Source organism: Psammomys obesus, unplaced genomic scaffold, assembly GCF_907164565.1.
Source record: "Psammomys obesus unplaced genomic scaffold, mPsaObe1.curated_primary_1811, whole genome shotgun sequence".
Lineage (NCBI taxonomy): Eukaryota > Metazoa > Chordata > Mammalia > Rodentia > Muridae > Psammomys > Psammomys obesus.
This window is the reverse complement of record NW_026596101.1, coordinates 19,344,811-19,364,333: the sequence shown is the minus strand read 5'-3', so window position 1 is coordinate 19,364,333 and position 19,523 is coordinate 19,344,811. Positions and strand designations below refer to the sequence as shown.

Below are 19,523 nucleotides of genomic sequence, written 5' to 3'. Positions count from 1 at the left end.
ACATCACCTATCTACAGAACAGAGAGGTAACCTAAACCCAAAAGGATAATAACGATGGAGGTAGCTCTGAAAATCAGAGGTTTTTCCAACACAGAGGTAGAGAGTATACTCTCGCAGGCAGTAAGTCTAGGCAGCATGAGTTAGTAGCATCAGATGAAGAGCTGACAGCCCTGAAGCAGATCAAATACTAATTGAAGCTCTGTCTCTCTGAAATTCCCAGTTATATGCATCAACTAATCATCTTAAGCCGTTTGAAACCATTTGAACTTTTATTATTAATTATAACCAAAGCACTGGGTTTTTAACAAAAGAAAGAAAGAAACCTTTAACTTTTCCACCTCAGGGTAGCCCTGAACCCCCAAGCATAAAACTGCAAGTAAAATTATTTTCCAGGGGGCTAGAGAAATAGCTCAGTGGTTATGAACACATAATACTGCTCTTTCAGAGTCCTAGAACCAATGACAGGCATCTCACAACTACCTGTTACTCCAGTTCCAGGAGACCCAATATACACTTTTGGCCTCCAAAATTAATTAATTAATTAATTAATTACTTAATTAATTGATTAATTAATTGATTAATGGCTGTTGTTTTGGTTTTTTGAGACAGCGTTTCTCTGTGTAGCCTTGGCTGTCCTGGAATCACTTCGTACACCAGGCTGGCCTTGAACTCACAGAGATCCGCCTGACTCTTCCTCCCTGAGTTCTGGGATTACAGGCACGTGCCACCATGCCAAGCAATGAATCTTTTTCTTTTTTAAAGATGATTTTTTGCAACCATCCAAGATACTTATTAGATTCTGGGGACAAAAGAGCCAATAGGAAAACATTATCCCCGGCTTTACGGAAAATAATTGTTCTGTACAAACTGATTAGGAAATCTGCACACTGCCATACACTTAAGTTAAGAAAAATGCGATGGGCAAATGCGCTGATCAGCCCCCAAAAAACTAAAGCAACACCAACATCAAGTTCAAATTTAGGAACCATCAAGCCAAAGCAGCACCCCAGCTGTATTTCAGAGCAGCTGAAAGTGACAGCAAATATTCATGACGCCCTTTGCCATTTGGAATGACGCTGTTATTTGTACTATCCAATATGCTAGGCACTACCCATGTGTGACTTCCTAGATTTGAACTCATTGTGTGTACATAAAATGTCAAGTTCAGTTCCTCAGACACGTTAGTAGCCACAGTTCCAGCCCAACATAGCCACGTGTGGCTGCTAGATGTGAAGGATAGTCAAACACCACAGTGAGTTCCAGGCAACATGGCCTTTCCTCTGGAGGACTGTCTCTGTTTCAGAAGGGCAAATGTACTATGAAAAGGAAAGGTCCCTTGACATTACAGAATGATGCTAGAGTCTTAAAGCCTATCCTAATATGCAGGACCCTCAAAGAACTCAGTTTGCCTTTCCATTATTCTGCCTTCTCTAAATCAATGTGTTTTCAAGTATAGATTGGGGTCTGCTACCGCCATTAATTAGAAAATTAGAATTCAAAAACCAGCAATGTGAAACGTAGACCTTCAAACGATAGACTTCCCACCATTAGCCAGAACTGATTTTACACCACAGCGGCACAGAATACCCACCCTACCCCAGGATTCTGATTCCATGCTGTCTAACCTGAGACCTCATCATCCCATACTCAAAATTATCCTGGCTGATTCTGAACTGGGGGTCACTTCATAGACTACTCTTTGTAACTGGGACAGAAGGACTTTGGCTTTGAAGCCTGAGTCAGAACAGCTAAGAAAGATACCACTCCAGACACCTAGACCTGGTAGAGTCCCCAGGGAACTCTGATACAAGGCTGTGCTTATCGGAGTTTGAATTCAGAGAGCAGAGTAAATCACCACGTTTTATTAAAACCCACAGGTAGGTTCCTTCCACCAACAGTCTTCAAGAGTAACAGCCAGAAGTTATATGCCCATCAATGGCTTCTTCTCACAATTTTTTTTTTTGAGATAATTTATTTCACAGAGAATAGCTTGAGCTTACATTTTTAGCTAAAGTATCACAGAAACAGATTCACACAGAACAAGTAAGCTGGGCCCTTTCTTCCTTACGTCAGTATTTTCCCAAAGAGTTAAGAGACACAAATAGGCAATAGCTACAAGAATATTTCCTCTACTGGCTTTTCTATATAAACATACCAACAGTGAGATAATGTTCTTCGCTTCCAAAAGAAGTTTTCTTTTTTTCTTCTTCTTTTTTTTTTTTATTTTGAAAAAAAAAAAATTAAGTTATTAGAACAAATTCCAGAAGGAAAAGCCAGGACATCTCAGGATGCAAGTATCAAAAACGGTGTTTTTTGGCTACAGTGAATGGTTATTATGCTCCTCCCTTTGATCTTTGCCTCACTGAACTCAAGGTGCAAAATCCCAAACTGACCCAGCTTTTGACCATGTGTTAGCAACGTAGACACGAGATCCACTGTCTCAGTCACCTACTGTACTGTTACTGAACTACCACAAAGTAAGCGATCCTGAAACCTCAGAGGTGTGGGACAAAATGTGTTACTTACATATTCACCTAGGATTCACTCAGACCAGGTGGGCAGCTTTATTGTCCTAGCTGCAACAAATGAGCTTTCCCCCACACACAGCCCGGTGTTGCACTTTGGATCAACCCTTTAGCACATCCAGATTCTTCAACGGCAAAGACAGAAGGGCAGAAATTCCACCAAAGATCACACAGCCCAAAGCAATCACGGCATATATGCAGTGCATACTACACTACACCTTTGAGCATTTCAAAGTGGCAGACTCGGGCCAAATTTCATGCCAGGATGGGGACATCTGGGGGCCGAAAATGAGGCTCTGAAAACACAGTTAGTTGATCAGACCATAAATTAGTCTCAAGCAGAAAACGCCTTACTTCTGTCTCACGCATGAGATTATAAATTACATACAGACTATCCTGCCTAAAAACTGAATTCCTAGACAGTCTACCAGAATGTTCCATTCTGACAGGGGTACCAAGGGAAGGCAAGTGACCAACGAAGGGAAGGACACACACACCAAAGCCACACGAGTCTTAAGCCGGCCTTGGCTTTCACTGCCAACTGCACCGCATTGACCTTGTAATGGTCCTTCCTGCACTTGGCTCCTTGATAGAAAAACCACATTGGCTAAACCTCTGCTATGAAACACTGGGTCCTGTTCCTCAGCCTAGCGCAGCAGGGCTGGTGCTCAGCATCAATTATGCAATGCAGAACAATCCATTATGCAGGCAGGAAAGCAGCAAGGGCGACAACCGCGTCCAAAACACAAAATTCCACTGTGTAACAATAGCACTGCAGAACAGGCCCCAGAGGTTCACGGAGTTCTAACAGCACGTCCACACTCAGAGGAAAGGCTGGAATCGTGACTTATCTGCAGAATATCCAAAAGAGATGGTATCAAGCGCTTTCCTTCACTATTTAAAACCTTCCAGGCCAGAGAGACAGCTCAGTTCTTTAAAGCACAAGGACTTGAATTCAATCTTCAAAACTCACATTAAAAAAAAAAAAAAAATTTTTTTTTAAAGCCACGTATGGTGGTGTGCTTACAATTCTAGTACTGGAGAGACAGAAATAAATGATGGGGAGACAGAGAAAGACAAACGGGCCTCCCTACTAGGTTAGTTAAAAAGCCAATAAGAGGCGCTGTCTCTAAGCCAAGACAGGGCTGTAGAGATGATTCCAAGAATAAAGGAAGGACCCGAGTCCATAGCCCAAGCACCTACATAAAAAGCTAAGCACGGCTACAAGTGCCCATAACCCCAGCACTGGGGAGGAATGAGGAAGAGGAGATGAAAGGACTGCTGGTGCGCGCACACAAGCACACAAACACACACACACACACACACACACACACACACACACATTCACACATCGCACACAATAGGAAAGAAAAATGTAGATAGTACCTGTCTTAGTCAGGGTTTCTATTGCTGTGATGAAACACCATGACCAAAAGCAACTAAGGAAGGAAAAGGTTTATTTTGCTGACACTTCCTTATCACAGTTCATCCATCAAAGAAGGAAGTCAGGGCAGGAACTCAAAACAGGAGAGAAACCTGGAGGCCAGGTTCAGAGGCCTTGGAGGGGTGCTGCTTACTGGCTTACTTCTTTTGGCCTGCTCAGCCTGCTTTTTTAGAGAACCCAGGCCCACCAGCCCAGGGGTGTCCCATCTACAGTGCTGGGTAATAAGCCCTCCCCCATCAAACAGTAATTAAGAAAATGGCCTACAGGCTTGCCTACAGCCCAGTCTAAAGGGGGAATTTTCTCTGCTGAGTTTCCCTCCTCTCAAATGACTCTAGCTTGTATCAAGTTGACATAAAACCTAGCTGGCACAGTGCCTGAGGAACCACACAAAATGTTACGTATTTACTTACATATATACATACACACATACATACACACACATGCACGTAGGAGCGCGCACGCACACCAAGCAGCACACATAGAGCTTAGCCTGCTTATTCTTTTATTTATAAGGCTATACATTTCACAGTGAAATCATCTCTAAGCAGAAAATAGATCCTATTCCCACACTGGGAATCCAAATCCATATGAATGTCAATTTCAAGATGTGATTTTGCACCCAGTTCTAAGTTTCAACAGACCAGGGCCCTGAGACAGAATAGTCCAAAGATTATAATCAGCTGTCAAAATATACTCTCCCCAGCTCTTCTCAACTGGAATTGGAGAGCTGTCACCAGCTGGGCCTCAATGAACCTACATGGAGAAGTTCTCGTGCCAAACTAAACCACTTCCAGAATGTATTATTCATTTCAACATACATTTCTTGGCCTTCCTTGTGAGCTGGTCACCATCCTGGGCCCTGAGAACACAGACATAAGAAATCCGATTGCTACTTTTAAAGAGATGAAAAGCGACAGGCACGGATGAGAGACTGATGCCTAGAGGAAGCACTGCAAATTTGTCACGTGGAGACCAAATATGGCTCCCAGATGTGGTCTATTTGGTTCACCCACATCTTCAAGAGAACTTTGAACCAACATTTAAAAATGGGTGAAATTTATGTCTTCAAAAATTCCAAGCTTTTGTGGTTTCTTGAAAACTTGAAAGAGCTAATGACCTTGGGCCAATGTTAATGCATGTCACATGATCACAGCAAGGTCGGGAACCTTGCTTTTGAACAAGGTGAGCCCTTTCAGTTGACCCCAGTCTCTGCCACTCCAGATCCTTTTACAGGAACTCAGCATGAATGCCATAGACAACAGGTCTAGTAGAAGGTATTGGACATGTCAAGTGAGGTCAGTGAAGAACAGGGTTCTCATACACACATTTAAGGCTTTAACTTGATATACTCCCAACTAACAAGAAAAGTTCACATGGGCTCACCAAACTAATTGTAGACAGTTGTTCAAAAAAAAAAAATCTAACATGTTCACTAAAATATACATAGATAGGAGAATATTCATCAAAACTGTGTATAAATTATAAAACCAGTAAAAATAATGTAAATGCTCATGTTCAAAGCATGAAAACATACTATAGAGTGACCAAATAGCCATTGGGATGTTTAAGTAAATTTGTGTGTTTAAAAAATACATGAAATCAACAGGGACAGTTGCCCACACTGTTGATCCCAGAGTCAGGAGGCAGAGACTGGTAGATTCCTGAATTTGAGGCCAGCATGATCTCCATAACAAATTCTAGGCTGGCCAGGGCTATATACGATCCTGGGTTTTAGAGGGGAGGAGTTAATTTTTGTTTTTTAAAACAGTCCACAATTCTTTTATTAGGCACAAATTTCTACCAAGAACTGTTATACACTTACATTTTAGGCAAGAAAAAGGTAATCCTCCAGCCCCACCCCACCCCACCCTACCACTTAACATATGCATTTTTCTGAGGTAGAATATTAAGTCATATGCATACATTTTCTTTCCCCATTAACATCTTTCTGTATTCTACATATTGTGTAAATATAAAAAAATTAAGACAGATTGATGTACAGATCAACTATATGTACCAACCAATAGTTATATAAGGGCACAATGGCATTTGATGTTTGAAAGATTAGAAACCATAATCTTGATGTATATACTTTTTATTTAAAAAAATTAAATTAAATATACATGCTCCAACACAAGAGAAAGCTATTTTTTAACAACTTGAGCTTTGAATTCTTAACCAAGGCACACAGACCGTAGCAGGCTGATAGTTGGAGGAGGAAATGAACACACTCTATCACATGTAAATTCCAAGGTCTTGCCAAGAATCCAGGTGGTAAGATACTGACTATTTAAATCAGGCCAAAGTGGTGCCTCCTATGGCCACATTACATAAGCAACTGCTGCTTACATCTGGCCAGAATAAAGGCACGCTAAGACCTCCAACACAATTAATTCAATATTTTCTCTACAGTTCAAAATGCTACAACAACTGGCAGACAACCATCTTAAATCATCACAGAAAAGTCAGACATATGGCTAAGTATATTTAATATGCCTTAAAAATAAAAAGTGAATTTCCTCGCCAACAAGATCTTAGGCAAGAATTTCTTCATGCAAAAATCAAGTCTAGTTTTTAACCCTCTGAAATTTTCAACAGAGATTTCCTGAGTACCTACACAGAGCAGAGATTACACAATACACAAAATAAGGATGCTTCCTACAAGAAACACATATGCAGCAAAGAAGACAGTCAGGCAGATTTACAATTACAAGGCACAGGCATGAAAAACACCCACAAGGAGGAAGAAAATCTACAGAATTGGTGGCATAAATCATAAAGAGCAAGAGCCTATGGCAGATAAACAGAACTGCTTAAGGATATGTCATAGCACATTATGACTTCTGGCTGGTAAATTTGGGAGAATTTTTTTTTTCTTTAGAACTATCTTCAGTGAAGCATACACTAAGCATATTGTACTGTGTCTGGCACCTGTCTAAAACAGGTACCTTCACATTAATCCTCCAACATAATAACATGAGGGCTCCAGACTATAACAGGAAGACATCTGTAGTATGGAAGACCAAGGTAGCCAGGAGAACCAGGTAGAACCAGGCAAATGAAAGCTTGAGTCTCACTGTCAGTAACTAATGACCTCTGAAGATATACTTCTCATGGTTAAAGGGAGAATAAGATCATACAGCTAAGTACACCCTTTAACCTGGGATTCAGAGAAGTCCGTAGGATCTATAAACAAGCGTTAAAACTACTGATCAAACCACTGCTAATTTGGATTCCCTGTCTATGCCTCAAAGGAGGCTTTCTCAACCTCAGCCTTAGTGATAGCTTTGATAAATTTCTTGTACATTGTATTTTTAAGCAACTTTCCTGACCTCTGTTTAGGCATCAAACCACCCAATCCCTAATAGACATGTAAAAGGTTTCTACACACTAGCAAATTTCCCCACGGTGGATAGGCAAAATGCTGCCCGGTTAAGAGAAAGCTCCGTGCTGGGTTTCCATTTTTCAAGTAAAAATGACCACAGCTGCTCATTATTATTTATGAACCAAGGGAAACACAAGTGTTTGACATACATTATCTCATGTGGTCCTCACAGCCACTATATTAATTTGCTTCAAAACAGTGACCAAAGCAATTGGAGGAGAAAAGGGTTTATTTGGCTTACAGGTTACACAGCCCATCATCAAGAAAGGCCAAGGCATGAGCCTGGAGACAGGAGCTGGAGGAGAAACCACAGGCTGGCTTGCTCGGCTACCTTTCTTTTACATCCAGGCCCACCTGTCCAGGGATAACATGGCCAGAATAAGCCAGGCCCTCCCACATCAATCATTAATCAAGGAAATGCTCCACAGACAGGTCCACGAGCCAACCTAATAGAGACAATTTCTCAAGTGACATTCCCTCTTTCCTAGTTATGTCCAGGTTTGTGTTGAGTTGACAAAAACTAACTGTGACCAGCCACCATATGACACAGGTATCATTTGCTTTGTCAGCTGAGAGCTGACATTCTGCCATTAACCTGCCCCTGGTCTCTCTGCTGGGAAGAGGAAGTACCAGACAGACTGACTTCAAGCCTGCATAACTAACCTGCGTCACCACCTCCCCAGACAGTTTTAGCGTGGGAACCCAGACATGATACCAGGAATATCAGAGAACCTTGGTCTCACAATCAGAAGAAATACTGATGCTGGTACTGGCCTGCCCAGCACACCAAGAAATAAAGAACCTGCCACGCCTCCAAACTTCATCACAACCTAGAACCTCAGAACAACCATTAGGATCAGTTCCTCACCCATGACCCTGTAGGCACCGACCTCCACCAAACACATGGGAAATCTGCAGGCTTCTTTCTCCATTTGTCTGAACCAAACCTTTAGAAAGAAAGGGCATGAGAATCATACAGAAGTATGAGGGCTGTTTCTGTACTTCAAAAGCCCCCACTAAGAGCTATGTACTGAAACTCTATCCCCCCAGAAAAATCTTTCTTCTCCCTGAAGCACTTTCAAATGAGGAACAATAACAGAAGCCAACACTTTCTGAGCAGTCCTGCAGGCCCAGAGTCACGTGGCTTACTTGGATTCCATCTCATTCCTCCACCAGCCCCACAGAGCAGGTGTCCTTATCATCTCCATTTTCAGAGGGGCAGGCATGGCTCAAAGAGGTGAAGCATCTTGCCCCCTAACACCCAGCTTCGACATTATCCAGACTCAGTCTAAAATCTTAATTACAACCTATCAATTAATTGCTATTTGTAAATTCGTCTACAAGCAGTTTGACAGTCCAGTTTATACCGCAGATAGCAATAATTTTAAAACATGGCTTATGATCAGTATACGAGCAAGTACCTTTTAATTGCACCACCATGCCGCTCTCCATAAAGAGAGCAGCAGGCCTTGTCTCCCAACAAACGAGAAGATTAGCCTTACTGCAGAAAACACAACCGTGGCCCATTAAAAGCACAAACACAATCTACTCTGCCAGGCTTAATACCTTAGCAATAACAGTAGGCTTCGTACTTTAGCAATGAGAATATAATTTTCTTACATAACTCTTTCTCCCAACTTTGGAGGTGGCTACAGAAAACATACATACACACAGACAGCAGGAAGAAATTCTCACCAGCCACAAGAGCCGTGAAACCTTTCACAAACTCCCCTGATACACTCAGCGTGAAGCTGCTGCCCTAACCCCAGAATTCTTCCTCAGCAAGGTGACTATTTTAAACACCAGGCTGGCCACCTCACTCACCTTCTACTTGTATTTCCTAGGACCACCTCCCAGATAAGCCATTTACATGCAAATAAAAATAATCACTGGAGAGGCTGAAACAGGAAGGTTGCCAGCTCACAAAGTGCAGCTCAGGCAAAAGACTGTTTCAAAAAAAAATAAGAAAGCTAATCTCAGGTGTGCTCCTAGAAATTCACACATAATGGCAAAGAGCAGACAGGTGGAACACAGACTGAGGCCAATGACAGGTATACAAGGGCTGCTGTGTCAATGAGATCCTCAGAGTGTCTCTAGTGGACTCCAGTGTAGATCAATCGCCTGGTGATGCTAAGTGCTGCCACCCAAAAAAATTCAGCGTTCAATTAGCCTTAAAATCTAGAACCTGCTCCTAAAACTGAAAATGCAAGTTAAGCATAACTTTATCTTCAATCTCAAGGAGATTCATTCGAAAATGTTCCATTCTTCTGAGATTGGTGGGAGACAAAGGACTATATGTGTTTACTATAAAAACCCATATCGCTTCTACTTGAAGTGGTCAGGAACTGCTGTCATTCTGGACCACACACCTAACTCTGATCATTAAAAGTCACACAGAACGTAATGCAGACCACCATGAATCATCTACCTGTTCATAATCTGCAGAGACAGCTGAGCTTGAGGGATCTGTTCTAGTTCTAAACCTGACAGGAAACACTCAACAAATATATGAACGACTACCACGCAGCATCGGCAGCACAGGGGAAACGCATCAGCAGAGAAGCAGACAAATGCCCGCCCTCCTGGAACGTAGATCCTACAAGCAACTTGCAAGTGATCTGCATGTTCCAGGGTAAAAGTAAAGCACAGAAGGGAGACCACAGAGTGACAAGTGGCAGTGAGGGTCCTTTTAAATCAAATGAGCAGAGGAAACCTCACTGAGACGGTAGCATTCAAGAAAGGCTTACAGTTCAAGAAGGAGCCAGTTTGTGAGATGTGGAGATGAGGACCTACAGACGGTGGGCAGGGGTAGAAAACTGACCAGATCATATAGGCCTTGGAAGTTTCTTTATGAATTCTGAGGTGGTGACTACAGGTGTGAGCATAAATAATGGACTATTCTACTATATATCACTGCTGAGCTATAAAATACATGGTTCCTCTTTAATCATAAAAAATAGTTTAAATACATTTTCTCATTTTATTACATGCCTTCAGAAAAGGCGAGAGTCGGAACACACTGGACCGTTTCTAAGAGACCCCGACTATAAAGCAGAAGTCAACAGACAGACCCAACCTTAACATCCATGGGCTTCAGTTGGAGAAAGACAGTCACGTGACACAGCACACGCCACAGACACCCATCGAGTGCACCATGACAAAGCTCCCAGGCACACGCTTACAGATCTTGTGGGCTACAGACACAAGAAGGTTCCGTAACCTACTTTTTAGGACATGAATGTCAGCCCTTAATAAATCTGACAGCCTTTATTCTCAGTGTATACAGAATTCAGCATATCCTGTTACACATACATACACACTCAGGGAAAGGACCACTAACATCACAGGGTGGTGTTGTGCATTAAATAACCGCTGTTTACAGAGCAACATCCTTCATGTAAACCCCTGTGGTAAGGAGATGTCAGAATGTTTTCTCTTATAAACCACTTAATTCCCCTTGGTGGATATCATCAATTCTGCTATCCGAGACCAGCGGGATAACGAATGCCAACAAGTGCGGTGAGCCAACTGTATGCCATTGCCCCATGAAGTCAAGTTAATCTATTTTAAAAAACACAGCCAATGGCAAAGGGTGGTCACAGGACCAACACACAGCTTGGGCTGCCCAGCCTTACACTGTTCCTTTCCTATAAAAGCTATGATGTACTCCACAACATAAGCTAAAAACACGCCTCTGAGAAAGGTCTTTTGAAACTAAAAACAAAAATAAACTGATTTTTGAAGGTTTAAGTTAAAAATACATAAACAAGGATGAACAGAGAAAAAAAGAGGAAAGGCCGATGGCTACAGCTAATCCAGCTGCACACTTACCTGAGACCATCGATACAGCACACACCATTAATCCCAGCACTCAGGAGGCCGAGGCTGGTGCACCTCTGGGAGTTCAAGGGCAGCCGGGTACACACAGAGTTCCAGGCCAAGCAGGGCTGCATGGTGAGACCGGATGTCAGAAAACAATCCATCTCAGTATGGAGAAAAAATGAAAAACGTCCTCATGAGTGCAACAAATTTTAGCAAGTACCTATTTAGTGAATGCAGGAAGTGCTTCATGCACTGGAATCAAGGTGAATAGAGGTGAACTTCTTCTCACAGGCAAGGAAAGGGACATAAAAAGAACCAGACCTTGTAAAACTGTGACACACACAACCAAGAAAGGAACGCGATCGCCTCAGGATTATCTTCCATGCTGACAGCGGTATCTGGTGACGGCTCAGACTGGACTAGGAAAACCAATGTCATGCACCTCTTCCCAACTCCAGTTCTGCTAAAAGCCAAGGTCTCTCTGCTCCCACCAAGATCCAAGGAGGTGGAGGGCGGACAAGGCAGCTCAGTAAGTAAAGGTGCTTGCTGCTAAGTCTGGTGATGAGCTTGATCATCACAGTAGAAGAGGAAAACTCCCTCCCTCAAGCAGACCTCTACCTCCACAAGAGTACCAAGCGCACACGTGTGTGCGCAAACACATATACAAGTGCATGCACATACATAAACAAATAAATGTTATAAAAATTTTTTTTCTTAAATGATCTTAGGAGAGAACACCAGGAGGGAGACATAAGGAATGAACACAAGTCAGCAAGGGTCTCTTCCAAGAGAAGGTAACAAGAAGAGCCAAGGGGCAGGAGAGAAGCCAGGCTACGTCTGCAGAGTTTCCTTCCCAACACCTACCTCAATCCGGTGGATCCTAACTCCAGGGGGAGCCAGCACCCCAGTCTCTGCAGATACCTGCACTCACATGTACATACCTATACACGGATCTATATGCATAATTTAAAATTTTCGAAAGGAGTCGAAAAGCCTAGCACAGTGGTGCACTCATGAGGGAAGCGGAGGGCAGGAAGACAGCCTGGACCACGTAGTGAGTTTAAAGGCAAGCAGAGAAACACAGAGAGATATGGTCTGAAGGAACCAAAGAGAAGGCAGGTAGGAGAGTCCAATGGGTCAAAACACTCGCTGCACACTCCTGAAACCCCGAGCTCAATTCCAGAAAGAACGTAAAGGTGAAGGGTGAGCCAGACTCAGTTATCCTCTGAGCATATGTCGGTATATGCAGGCTGTGGCATAGACATGCCCCCACACATATCACACACGCACACATCACACACACATATACACATCACACACACACACACACACATCACACATCACACACACACACACACATCACACATCACACATACACACACACACATCACACACACACAACAAATAAAATAAAGATTGTAAAGCAAAGTGAAAAAGTTTTTTGAAAAGGACTCTATTTGGGGACAATCTGGGAACAAGGAAGCAAGATCAGACATTCACAGGAAAGGAAGAAACCAGGAAGGACACGGCAGTGTGTTTTGAAATGAGAGGAAAATGGTCACAGAATTATTTTGAGAGCCACTGTCACATATTCAAATTCATCAACACAAGCGCACAACATCAAAATGAAACAAACACAAAGAGGAATGAAACTTGGACCCATAACCATATTCAACTCCATGTGGCCACACCCCTTCCCTGTGGTGAGGAGAAAGGTTTGGTGGCAATGTTTGAATTTTAAATTATATCTTACTTATTCTCTCTTCCTTTTTTTTAAAAAAAAAAAAGTGGAAGGACAATTTCAGTTCCTGAGTAATTTGCAAAACCACAAATTCATCCACAAAAATATGAAAAAGCATGACCTATAATATACTCGTTTGAGAAACTACAATCGAACAGTTTTAAACCTCGAGTCTGAGTCATTCGTGGCCCAGCACTTCCCAGGACCAGTGGCCCCGAAGGGAAGCATGCCCGCTTATTTTTTTCCTTGAGAGATGGAGGCCCACAGAGGGTGACTTGTTCTGGATCAGAAGGTCACCTGCCCATCTGCTCCATTTCAGGCTCTGTCCAAGGCCAATTACTCACAGAACTCTTGCAAGGACCCCAGCCCGAAGCTTCTGAGTCAGGAGCACCTTGGAAGGCAGAATTTACAAGTCTAACTAGGACAGCTTGCACTGGCTGGTGAGGGAACTCCAGTTCCAGGCCCACCGTCCCTCCCAGGTGTTAAGGAGAGGCTTTGGGATGGGACAGGGCTGAGCTCCCACCTCTACCTCTGCTTCATCATTAGGGCTCTTAGCAAAGTCACCCAAACTCGCAGAACCTACATGTCCACCATCTCAGTTGAGTTCAGAGGATTAAAGAGAATGCCCACCCAGGCCAGGGTTAACCAACCACCTGACACACTTTGTCTTCTTGGTTTATTCCAAGTGCTGCAGCGTGAACTCCGAGCTCACATGTGCTAAACACACACTGTGCTGGCAAATTCCAGTGTAAGAACACAGTAAGTCTCGCTATCTCCTATTCAACATTTCTACAATTCCTTTCTTGCCCTAAAACACTGGGGTGATTAAAAGTCAACATGGACAAGATTAAAGACTGCCAAAGACAGAACATAACCAGAGCATTCATAACAGCTTCATCTGTAACAGTCAAAGGTGCGCCTAGGAGCAAAAGCAAAAGCAAATGGCAAAATGTACAGTAGAGAAATACTACGCAGGAATGAGGAAGAAGCCACACAATGATGTCTACAACATGAAATCTCCAAAACCTTCTGGGTGAAAAAAAGACACACAGTCACATGACTATAATATTTCACTTTTATGGAGAAAAAGAATGTACAAATCTATAGTAAGAGGAACCAACATCCTTTGTTGGGAGGGGATTAACTGGAAAGGACGGGGAAGGGAATATCTGAGTGACAAGAATGACCTGTGTCTGCATCTGAGCGGTGGGAATGTGAGAGGGTACATGTGCCAAAGCTGATTACAGCAGACATGTGGTATCCGGCCTAAACTCATAGGTCATATATACAAGTATCAAAACATTGCAGTGCACAAGACACAGCAGCACATGGCTGCAGTCCTGGCTCTCTGGAGCCTGACAGGAGGACCATGCATTCAAGGCCACGCTGGACTATCCTGCCTCAAAATAAAACAAACAAGCAAACAACAACAAAACAATATATACAATTTTTATGTTTGTATGAGTCAGCTAAAAAGTTTACTTAGCTGGGCGTGGTGGCACACGCCTTTAATGCCAGCACTCCGGAGGCAGAGGCAAGTGAATCTCTATAAGTCCCAGGGCAGCGTGGTCTACAAAATGAGTCCAGGCCAGACAGGGATACACAGAGACAAAAACAAAAACAAAAAATTAAATAGATAAATGACAGTTTATTTAGGTTTTTTTAAGACCTGGATTCTGCTATAATTCTGTATTTTAAAGATTTGAATTATGTGAATAATATGCACATACAGATCCAACTAACATACGTACATTTACAATATGTTTTGGCGTTTTATGACCGTCAACTGTCCTCTCCACTTAAAAGTGAAGGGACTCCAGCCTAGCAGGTCCTACTTAGTCTGGTTCACAATCCACTCCCATCTATATGATATCATTTGCTATAGACTATTTTGGTCCATAAGTCTCTCCAGAGAACTGCTCTGTAACAGAAAGAGCATTATCTTCTCCCACAAGAAGACATTTCCACACACAGACAAGTATCCGGAGTGACCATGTCCCTGTGAGGGGCTAACTCAAAATGGAAACACCACAAAAGTCTCAGGTTTCCCATATACCAACTTAGTCTACCTGATATGATAAAGACACAGTAACATAGAAGGTCAGACACAAATATGCCCTATAATTCAAATCACTTTTGCAACATGAAGGAAGAATTTGTTGAAATGGTTCCTGGGGCCATCTTCACTGTAGTGTAGACATTTAACAAGTAACTGTGCCCATATAATTATCACATGCAACAGTATCCATGATATAGTGGGGTCCAAGCCACTCCTAGCCTAGTGCAAGTATATTCGGAAACATAAGCCCACTTTCTCCCTTGCAAACATTTCTGTTGGCAAAAGACTGTCCTAACTGAAGGAACTGACACTTGAAGGCACTACAGTAACTGCCCACCAGCGAAACAGAGAGAGAGAGAGAGAGAGAGAGAGAGAGAGCGCTCCAGGATCTTCCTTAAACACTGGAAAGAAGAGCTCAGCTTCTGGCAGCTTCTTGTCCATGGCCAACAAGTTTTAGAACCCATTAAACACCACCCAGACAGCCTACTGGGTGAGAAATCTCAAAAATGGCCCTGAACTGATGCCCAGTCTGACATAGCATTTTCTCCACAGCTTGACCAAGTCATAATCACTCGGGTAACTGCCATTAAAGTCCTAAAGAGGAGAGATAAAATAACTGCTCAAATTCAAGTCTACTGCAACAGTGATTGCTCGCTTTCACTGGGCACTTACTGTAAACCAGCACTGTTCTGCACACTTTCTCGGTTATGAGTTTACGAGAACTCCTAAGGACACAGTCATCAGGCAGGGCCAAGTAGCAAGATCAGCACATCCACTGTTAGGTGTCAGCCTCTGCGCTCCCAGCTGGAGCTTTCCGCGTGGCTACTGGGTTACCTACATACACACTGCACCCATCCTCGGGTCATCTGGAAGAGGCCTGCTGCTGAGAGGGCTGGCTCCCCCAGGCTTTCCCTTGACACATTTCCCTCAGCTGCTGCCATCCTCACAGGAACATATGGCAACTTTTCACCACATTCAACTCTGCCACCTCCTCTGGTGCTTTCATCTGCGTCACAGCGCTGGGTTGCAGGAGGGATTCCTTTAGGTGCCGCAGTTATTCTCCGGTAAGCAGAGAGAGGATCAGACCAAACTGAACGGGAGTGATCCCGCCCCTGCCGGGAGTCACCAAATGTGCCCTTAAGGGAGCCGTCCCCATCTACAGACTTCGGTCCCTAGAGGTCATCCCCTCAAGCCCTCCTCCTCCTCCTTCTCCACCTCCTCCTCGGTAAAGGTTTAACAGAAAAGACCCATACACTTTTAGCAATTGTTTGACCTTGGGCAAGTCTTGTACCTACAGTAGGTCCCGGCTTACTTATTATAATACAGGACTTAGAAAAGCAAGTCGATCTTACAGCTTTGCTGTGAATCAGAACGAGATAATGCAATTCACCTCACAGAGAGCCTCTCACATAGCACGCTCACAGTGAATTGTAACTATCAACAATCATCATCAATACGGACCACGGAGCCGGAGCAGGAGGAGGAGGAGGCTGGGTAAACTTGGACTAGATTCGCGCCAAGAACCAAACGCCCCTTCCCCCACCATATGTCTCCACAAGGAGGAGACACAGACGTCACCCCGCTGTGGGGTGAATGCAGGCTCTGCAGGCGGCTGGATTAAGGAATCCGGGGGGTCATAACCTAGACCACCTGGAGGGGTTGCAGCAATTTCGCGATGGAAGAGGGCCAACCAACCATAAGCAGACCCTCCCCTTCCAGGACCCACACTCTCCAGTTCTGGGAACATCCGCGGCGGCCAGAGACGCCACCAGTTCCATGAGGGGCTGGGGAAAGCTTCCACCTTTGCCTGCCTCAGTACCCCGGCCGCCTGGAGAGGTGCCGGGAGGCTGCGCAGCACTAGGCGGCTGCGATGAGAAGTTGGCAAACCAGGCCTGGGAAGCATCTCTCCCGCTTCCCAGCGCAACCCCGGCCCCTGCCCGCCGGGCAGGTGGGCGCGCAGCCCACAACCTGACAACTTTGCGCGCCTCTGGCCCGGGCCTCAACTTTGGCTCGCGGCACTCGGAGCAAACGGAGGCCCCCCCCGGACCGCCCCTCTTTTCCTAGGTGCGCTCCCCCACCCCACCCCACCCCACCCCCCCAAAAAAGGCACGCCCCGCCTTACCTTGTCTGACGGCCCTGAAGGTGACGGCCTCCGGGCAGCTGTCGATGACTCCCAGCACGTCATAGCGGGGCAAGCCGGACACCCGGACCCCCTGCACCTCCAGCAGCAGCTCACCTTCGGCCAGCCTCGGGCCCTCGCCACCGCCGGGAAGCCCCGCCGCTTCGGCCGCCACCACCGCCCCCACGTACGGAAACTCCCCGTGCTCCGCGCCCCCCAGCACCGTCACCCCCAGCTCGCCCTGGGGTCCCCGCTTCACGGTGCACTCGTGAACGCGGCCAGTCCAGTGGTTCTTCTTCTGGATCACTTTCGACATGATGAGTTAGAGCCCTCTCCCCACCCCCCGCCTTCAAATGAAAATAAAATCAAAATAAAATAATGAACTGCCGAGACGAAGAGACAGGTGCCCCCACGGCGCGAGCCCCCAGCGCGGCGGGCTCACGGGAGAAGCATCTCTCGGAGCGCGGGAGCGAGCCACTCGAGCCACCTCGCCCGACTCACTCGCGCTCTCAAGCCATCATAAAACAAACTTTCCGGGCTCCGCCGAGAGCCCCGCACGGGCGCCCGGGAGCTTTGTTTGCATTCCGGTGCCTCCGGGTCCGCGTTCCGGCGCCGACCTCGCTCCCGGGACCAGAGTCCACTCCGGCGCCGCCCGGGCCCGCTCTCCGCTCCGCGGCTCCCTCCTCCACACGCGCCGCGCCGGCCGGCCGCTCCTCAGCGCGAGGGAAGCCCTTTCCAAGCTAGTTGCCGGGAGCCCTGGAGACGCGGCGGCGCGGGGCGGGGGTGAGGGGACTCGAGGGAAGCGGCCGCGGCCCCTTTAAGCAGATACAAAGGCTCGGCTTGTTTTGTTACAGTTCATTCTACTCCGCGCCGCGGAGCGCGGCGGCCGGCGGCTGGGGAGACGCGCGCGCATGCGCCCGGCGGCCGCCCGCGGGCAGGCCCGCCCCGCCCCTCCTCCTGGAAGGGAGAGATTCCAGCGGGCCTCCCGCGGGGTCCTAGGGCCGACCCTGCGCGGACGCCGACTCGCTTCTCTCCCCGCGCCCCTAGAATTCCTCCTTCCTCCGGTGGCGCCGGCCCAGCCAGAGCCTTTTCGGGGAACACGTGCGCGTGCCCAACTCCAGCTCTCGGTAACTTTTGGAACCCAGAAAATCCGGCTTCGGGGTTCGCAGGTCGTTTCAAACAGGTGGGGGCTGGGAGACCAATTCAGTGCGGGGCTCACACTCCTGCCTGCCTGCCTGCCTGCCAGCGGGGTTCTCTCCTCGCCCTCGGCTGCTGCCTAGCCACGCCGTCGCTCTCGCGGCCCCGCTGCCTCCCTCCACGTTCCCGCGCCTGCTCCCTGCCCAGGGGTTCAAGTCCACACGCGGAGCCCGGCTCTTGACTCTGGGACCCAAAGGACCCGAAACCAGAAAGTCCCACACCCTCTTCTGCATTCCTGTCCTTGACCATCAAACGCGCCTACTCCTGGGCTCCCACCGTTTAACTTGGGGGCCAACTCTTTAGGACTAGGAGAAAACTGCCGGCGACTAGAAAAGCCAAAGGCTATAGCCTGGCCTGCAGCCTAAGACCCCTCGCTACCCTCTCATTGTCCTTTCAGCAAAGCGGCGGCTTATGGAAAAGCCGAGAAACCTAAGGAAATCTGCTTTGGGGAGCAAAGATCACCTCAGGGTTCGGGTCCTGCACACGCGTGGGCGCTCCGGTTACCTAGGAATTTGCCGCCCAGAGGCGGGGAGCAGTGATCTGGGCCAAAGGAGTAGTGGCCCAGGCAGTTTCTTTTACTTTTTAGTGATTGTCAACGAGTTCAGATTCTGCAGGCATCTTCAGTGTAACGTTCAGTAAACTGACCTCTCAGAGCTTCCATTTGCCAAGGCCGGAGGAATACAGCAACCCCCACAGTTGTTAGAAATAATACTTAGGCACTGGAAACTTGCAAAGCAAACAATTGTATGGCGGCATTTAAAACTTCACACTGATAATGAGGAGGGGATTGAAGACTCAGAGCCCTTGGTGCTTGGGGTTAGAGGGTGGAGATAATCCATCTCTCTAGAACTTTGAAAAGATCAGCATACATTTAAGCTCTTAAAGCCTTGTTTCTAGAGCGCTATTCTACGTTAATAAAACTGAGTCTGGTGCTTCACGTTTATAATCCTGTCACTTGTGAGGCTGATGCGATGCTTGGGGATCAAGAATTCAAGGCAAATTCTAAGACAGGACAGGCTGGGCTCCATAAGACCTTTAGTTAAGAGTCTTGCCCCTGAAAGGTGAGAGGAATTTCATGTCCAGCCTCTGTTTGCTTGTTTGTTTGTTTGTTTGTTTGTTTTGGGGTTTTGTTTTGTTTTTCCAAGTGGTGATAGTAGTGTTTGGGGACTGTTTTGTTTTGTTGGTTATGATTTTGTTGCTGTTATTTTAACTCTTTCAACACTAGAATCGA

The 19,523-nt window shown here is 45.9% G+C and overlaps 1 protein-coding gene across 21 annotated transcripts in view; it reads right to left on the bottom strand.

Moving 5' to 3' along the window:
• The window catches only part of Magi1 (membrane associated guanylate kinase, WW and PDZ domain containing 1), a 605,088-nt gene extending 587,109 nt beyond the window's left edge, over positions 1-17,979 (bottom strand). For all 21 annotated transcript variants that reach the window (XM_055628569.1, XM_055628555.1, XM_055628557.1 and 18 more), the window contains exon 1: positions 17,099-17,979. In XM_055628569.1, the coding sequence (XP_055484544.1) occupies positions 17,099-17,411 (313 nt within the window). In that variant the 5' untranslated portion in view covers positions 17,412-17,979. The remainder of the gene's footprint in view (positions 1-17,098) is intronic.
• Positions 17,980-19,523: the final 1,544 nt, after the last annotated feature.